The sequence below is a fragment of the Osmerus eperlanus genome, chromosome 1, assembly GCF_963692335.1.
Source record: "Osmerus eperlanus chromosome 1, fOsmEpe2.1, whole genome shotgun sequence".
Classification (NCBI taxonomy): domain Eukaryota; kingdom Metazoa; phylum Chordata; class Actinopteri; order Osmeriformes; family Osmeridae; genus Osmerus; species Osmerus eperlanus.
The window spans coordinates 24,674,237-24,680,860 of record NC_085018.1 but is presented as its reverse complement, the minus strand read 5'-3'; the positions used below and the strand labels follow the sequence as shown (position 1 = coordinate 24,680,860).

General features: G+C 59.5%; 1 protein-coding gene across 1 annotated transcript in view; it reads right to left on the bottom strand.

Moving 5' to 3' along the window:
* The window catches only part of ppp1r16b (protein phosphatase 1, regulatory subunit 16B), a 12,001-nt gene extending 6,476 nt beyond the window's left edge, over positions 1-5,525 (bottom strand). Inside the window, exons 1-2 of the mRNA XM_062460640.1 lie at positions 5,305-5,525; positions 5,201-5,273 (exon numbers count right to left, since the gene is read on the bottom strand). Coding sequence (XP_062316624.1) covers positions 5,201-5,273; positions 5,305-5,481 — 250 coding nt within the window. The 5' untranslated portion in view covers positions 5,482-5,525. The remainder of the gene's footprint in view (positions 1-5,200; positions 5,274-5,304) is intronic.
* Between the last annotated feature and the right edge of the window lie 1,099 nt (positions 5,526-6,624).

Below are 6,624 nucleotides of genomic sequence, written 5' to 3'. Positions count from 1 at the left end.
GACGTGGTTTCTGCTGCACTCTACTATGTAATACTGTAGTTGAGATGTTATTGTTGCACTTTACTTCATTATTAGCTATCGCTGCACCGTCGTAGCTAGCTGAGATGCGGTTACTTTGCTAAATCGTAACCATGTGTGGACCAAACTACTGAAATGACTCTGCATCTTTGATCTTCGGCTAAATCTTTTTCTATATTCACAGTCATCTGAATGTTGTTTTGGATTAAAGCGTCCCTTGTATCTGCATGTCCTACACAACGACAGCGTGTCTGTGGAAACTGAAACTGGTCTTTTCCAGAATCGAATCCTCTGGGGCAGTGTGGGAGGCATGATGACTGATGGGAGCCTGCTACACACACACACACACACACACACTCAAGACACACACACGTCATGCTTCTCTCTCAGATGATGAGGCACTGAGAAGGAATGAGAACACATCAGTCTCAATGAGAGAGACAGGGAGGGAGACAGGGAGGGAGACAGGGAGGGAGGGAGGGAGACAAGGAGGAGGAGGGAGGGACAGGGAGGGAGTGCAGGAGAAAGAGAGAGATGGATAGACAGAGCTAGACAAAAGATAAATAAACAGGAGGCAGGGGGGGACAGACCGAGCATTGGAAAGATAGAGAGAGTGAGAGAAACGGAGATACCGGAGATGACAGCCTCTCTCCCAGGACCCAGCCTCTCTCCCAGGACCCAGCCTCTCTCCCAGGACCCAGCCTCTCTCCCAGGACCCAGCCTCTCTCCCAGGACCCAGCCTCTCTCAAAGGACACAGCCTCTCTCCCAGGACACAGCCTCTCTCCCAGGACCCAGCCTCTCTCCCAGGACCCAGCCTCTCTCCAGGACCCAGCCTCTCTCCCAGGACCCAGCCTCTCTCCCAGGACACAGCCTCTCTCCCAGGACCCAGCCTCTCTCCCAGGACACAGCCTCTCTCCCAGGACACAGCCTCTCTCCCAGGACCCAGCCTCTCTCCCAGGACACAGCCTCTCTCCCAGGACCCAGCCTCTCTCCCAGGACACAGCCTCTCTCCCAGGACACAGCCTCTCTCCCAGGACACAGCCTCTCTCCCAGGACCCAGCCTCTCTCCCAGGACCCAGCTTCTCTCCCAGGACCCAGCCTCTCTCCCAGGACCCAGCCTCTCTCCCAGGACCCAGCCTCTCTCCCAGGACACAGCCTCTCTCCAGGACCCAGCCTCTCTCCCAGGACCCAGCCTCTCTCCCAGACCCAGCCTCTCTCCCAGGACACAGCCTCTCTCCCAGGACCCAGCCTCTCTCCAGGACCCAGCCTCTCTCCCAGGACACAGCCTCTCTCCCAGGACACAGCCTCTCTCCCAGGACCCAGCCTCTCTCCCAGGACCCAGCCTCTCTCCCAGGACCCAGCCTCTCTCCCAGGACCCAGCCTCTCTCCCAGGTCCCAGCCTCTCTCCCAGGACACAGCCTCTCTCCCAGGACCCAGCTTCTCTCCCAGGACCCAGCCTCTCTCCAGGACCCAGCCTCTCTCCCAGGACCCAGCCTCTCTCCAGGACACAGCCTCTCTCCCAGGACCCAGCCTCTCTCCCAGGACACAGCCTCTCTCCCAGGACCCAGCTTCTCTCCCAGGACCCAGCCTCTCTCCCAGGACCCAGCCTCTCTCCCAGGACCCAGCCTCTCTCCCAGGACACAGCCTCTCTCCCAGGACCCAGCCTCTCTCCCAGGACACAGCCTCTCTCCCAGGACACAGCCTCTCTCCCAGGACCCAGCCTCTCTCCCAGGACACAGCCTCTCTCCCAGGACACAGCCTCTCTCCCAGGACACAGCCTCTCTCCCAGGACACAGCCTCTCTCCCAGGTCCCAGCCTCTCTCCCAGGACCCAGCCTCTCTCCCAGGACACAGCCTCTCTCCAGGACCCAGCCTCTCTCCCAGGACCCAGCCTCTCTCCCAGGACACAGCCTCTCTCCCAGGACCCAGCCTCTCTCCCAGGACACAGCCTCTCTCCCAGGACACAGCCTCTCTCCCAGGACACAGCCTCTCTCCCAGGACACAGCCTCTCTCCCAGGACCCAGCCTCTCTCCCAGGACACAGCCTCTCTCCCAGGACCCAGCCTCTCTCCCAGGACACAGCCTCTCTCCCAGGACCCAGCCTCTCTCCCAGGACACAGCCTCTCTCCCAGGACCCAGCCTCTCTCCCAGGACCCAGCCTCTCTCCCAGGACCCAGCCTCTCTCCCAGGACACAGCCTCTCTCCCAGGACACAGCCTCTCTCCCAGGTCCCAGCCTCTCTCCCAGGACACAGCCTCTCTCCCAGGACACAGCCTCTCTCCCAGGACACAGCCTCTCTCCCAGGACACAGCCTCTCTCCCAGGACACAGCCTCTCTCCCAGGACCCAGCCTCTCTCCCAGGACACAGCCTCTCTCCCAGGACACAGCCTCTCTCCCAGGACCCAGCCTCTCTCCCAGGACACAGCCTCTCTCCCAGGACCCAGCCTCTCTCCCAGGACACAGCCTCTCTCCCAGGACACAGCCTCTCTCCCAGGACCCAGCCTCTCTCCCAGGACCCAGCTTCTCTCCCAGGACCCAGCCTCTCTCCCAGGACCCAGCCTCTCTCCCAGGACCCAGCCTCTCTCCCAGGACACAGCCTCTCTCCCAGGACCCAGCCTCTCTCCCAGGACCCAGCCTCTCTCCCAGGACCCAGCCTCTCTCCCAGGACACAGCCTCTCTCCCAGGACCCAGCCTCTCTCCCAGGACCCAGCCTCTCTCCCAGGACCCAGCTTCTCTCCCAGGACCCAGCCTCTCTCCCAGGACCCAGCCTCTCTCCCAGGACCCAGCCTCTCTCCCAGGACACAGCCTCTCTCCCAGGACCCAGCCTCTCTCCCAGGACACAGCCTCTCTCCCAGGACCCAGCTTCTCTCCCAGGACCCAGCCTCTCTCCCAGGACCCAGCCTCTCTCCCAGGACCCAGCCTCTCTCCCAGGACACAGCCTCTCTCCCAGGACCCAGCCTCTCTCCCAGGACACAGCCTCTCTCCCAGGACCCAGCCTCTCTCCCAGGACACAGCCTCTCTCCCAGGACACAGCCTCTCTACCAGGACACAGCCTCTCTCCAGGACACAGCCTCTCTCCCAGGACACAGCCTCTCTCCCAGGACACAGCCTCTCTCCCAGGTCCCAGCCTCTCTCCCAGGACCCAGCCTCTCTCCCAGGACACAGCCTCTCTCCCAGGACCCAGCCTCTCTCCAGGACCCAGCCTCTCTCCCAGGACACAGCCTCTCTCCCGACCCAGCCTCTCTCCCAGGACACAGCCTCTCTCCCAGGACACAGCCTCTCTCCCAGGACACAGCCTCTCTCCCAGGACACAGCCTCTCTCCCAGGACCCAGCCTCTCTCCCAGGACACAGCCTCTCTCCCAGGACCCAGCCTCTCTCCCAGGACCCAGCCTCTCTCCCAGGACACAGCCTCTCTCCCAGGACACAGCCTCTCTCCCAGGACACAGCCTCTCTCCCAGGACACAGCCTCTCTCCCAGGACACAGCCTCTCTCCCAGGACCCAGCCTCTCTCCCAGGACCCAGCCTCTCTCCCAGGACCCAGCCTCTCTCCCAGGACACAGCCTCTCTCCCAGGACACAGCCTCTCTCCCAGGACCCAGCCTCTCTCCCAGGACACAGCCTCTCTCCCAGGACACAGCCTCTCTCCCAGGACACAGCCTCTCTCCCAGGTCCCAGCCTCTCTCCCAGGACCCAGCCTCTCTCCCAGGACACAGCCTCTCTCCCAGGACACAGCCTCTCTCCCAGGACCCAGCCTCTCTCCCAGGACACAGCCTCTCTCCCAGGACACAGCCTCTCTCCCAGGTCCCAGCCTCTCTCCCAGGACCCAGCCTCTCTCCCAGGACACAGCCTCTCTCCCAGGACACAGCCTCTCTCCCAGGACACAGCCTCTCTCCCAGGACACAGCCTCTCTCCCAGGACACAGCCTCTCTCCCAGGACACAGCCTCTCTCCCAGGACACAGCCTCTCTCCCAGGACACAGCCTCTCTCCCAGGACCCAGCCTCTCTCCCAGGACACAGCCTCTCTCCCAGGACACAGCCCTCCCCTGACGTAGACTGGCCCATAATCACAGTCAGCACACAGGAAGCAGGGCCTCCAGAACACCTGCTCCCCCCGCCCCCACACACACACACACAACCCGAACATCACTCTGGATAAAAGCATCTGCTAAATGAGTATTTGTGAAAAGACACATTTACACAAAGCAACAGACATACAGGGATACCAGGCATGGTGCAACAATAACATATAAATACAATATTACACAGTCTAGTGTAATGACTCTTGAGAGATGCAGGAACTCTGTGATTGATTAAGCTTGTCTGCCACAGAAGTTAAACGCTCAAATTCCGTAATGACTACTGTGATGCCAAGAAGGTATACACACACGCACGCACACACACACGCAGCCCTGCAGCCAGCCTATGAACAGATTTAACAACGCCTGAATGAATTACAGGAACTGTCCCTCGGAAGCCAATCAAACGCAGCGAGAGAGGAGAGGAGAGCACCAATCAGATTCTGGAAGGAGTCAGACTGAGGTCAAGTTAATTCTTATCTTTTCCTCTTCTCCTCTAACCACCTCTCCTCTCTGACCACCTCTCCTCCCCTCCTCTCCTGACCACCTCTCCTCCCTCCTCCCCTGACCACCTCTCCCCCCCCCCCCCCCACCTCTCCTCCCCCCACCCCCGAGGTCTGTTCAGTAGATTTTGGGGGCAGAGGAGAGATTAAGAGAATCCTGATCTAGCCAGCTGCCTCTAGACCTCACTGTATATCTCTGTTTATTTATCCATCACTCCCTCTCTCACCCTCTCCCCCCCCCTCTCTCTCTCTCTCCTTCCCATGTTATCTCCCCCTGCAGACTCTGCAACAACAACAACATAGTACACACACACACACACAGGCCTACGCAGCCATACATGCACACAGAGACACATGATCATAGACACACACACATACAGGAAGAAGCATTGTTATGATTAACATGGAAACAGGTGAGCGAAGGGAGGACCACATGGAGGTGTTGGTGAGACTGTGTGTGTGTGTGTGTGTGTGCACGCATGAGAGAGAAAGTGTGTACGGGTGTCTGCTTGTGTATATCTGCATGTGTGCATGACCATGTGTGTGTGTGTGTGGTTGCCATGCGTATGTCTGCATGTGTGTGTGTGTGTGTGTGTGTCCCCTACCCTCCTCCGGGTCGTTGCGTGCCGAGGCCTCCAGCAACGCCACGCTGGCGGCGAACGACACGTGTTTCCTCCGCTCGGCCGGCGCCTGGTTCCTCTTCCTGGGCCGGCGCCTGGTTCCTCTTCCTGTCCGCGCGCCGCTTCCTGCTCTGCATGTCCTTCTCGTACAGCGCCCACCTCTTCAGCTGCTGGCTCCGCCTCTTCTGCGCCGCGCGGAGACGCTCCAGGCTGGGAGCCTTGTCCAGCTGCTGCAGCTCAGACAGCAGCTCCTGGTGGCTGGCCATGGTGCCGGGGGGGGCGGGGCGCTAGGGGAGGAAGGAGGGGGGGGGGGTGGGGGCAGGAGGGGGGGGGGGGAGTTAGGTAAGGATGGGGGAGAGGGAGGGGGACAGGGGGGATGCGGGGTTAGGTGAGGGAGGGGGAAGGGAGGGAGGGGGAGTTAGGTGAGGGAGGGGGAAGGGAGGGAGGGGGAGTTAGGTGAGGGAGGGGGGAGGAGTCCTAGCGTGGGCTGCAGCGTCGGCCGTGTCCTCCTCCCATCATGCTTAGTGGCCCTGCTGTGTCCGTCTGTAGGAAGGGGAGAGACAGGGAGGAGAGAGAGGGAGAGAGAGGGAGGGGGAGGAGAGAGAGGGAGGGGGAGGAGAGAGGGAGGGGGAGGAGAGAGAGGGAGGGAGGGGGAAGAGAGAGGGAGGGGGAGGACAGAGGGAGGGGGAGGAGAGAGAGGAAGAGGGAGGAGAGAGGCGAAAGAGAGGGGGAGGAGAGAGAGGGAGTGGAGGAGAGAGGGAGGGGGAGGAGAGAGAGGGAGAGGAGGAGAGAGGGAGGGGGAGGAGAGAGAGGGAGAGGAGGAGAGAGGGAGGGGGAGGAGAGAGAGGGAGGAGAGGGAGGAAAAAGAAGGGAGAAAGAGGACAGAAAGTTTAACACGTCTCAATCGATTGACATTAACAGTTCATAACGAAGATAAGCCATTGTACCATTTCAACACAAATCCAGATTCGTCAAACGCAGACACCCTTGTACTGCAGTCACCGACCTGTGCATGTATACTCCTGTTAAACTGAGCTGGAGCTTGATTTTGCTTACGAGCCGCTGTAGACACGCCCCTGGGATGAAGCCTTGATCACAACACGAAAATTACACATAAAATTCATTAACGCAAACATCGCAATCAGTCTTCTGCATCAACCAGTATCGCAAAGATGGAGGAGAGCGTTGATTTTTTTTTGTCTAGCCGCCCCAACATGACACAACCAATTGTGAAATGCTTAATTTATTATAGCTAGCTCGCCATGCAGGCAACCTTAGCTCTTGTTAGCCACGTTAACTTACTAGCCACGTTAAATCTTGCTAGCCACGTTGTGGAGGCTGAAATTGCGACCGTTGTGGTCGCATATGCTCCCGAAATTATATCTAAGCGACCTCAAAATATATTTGGG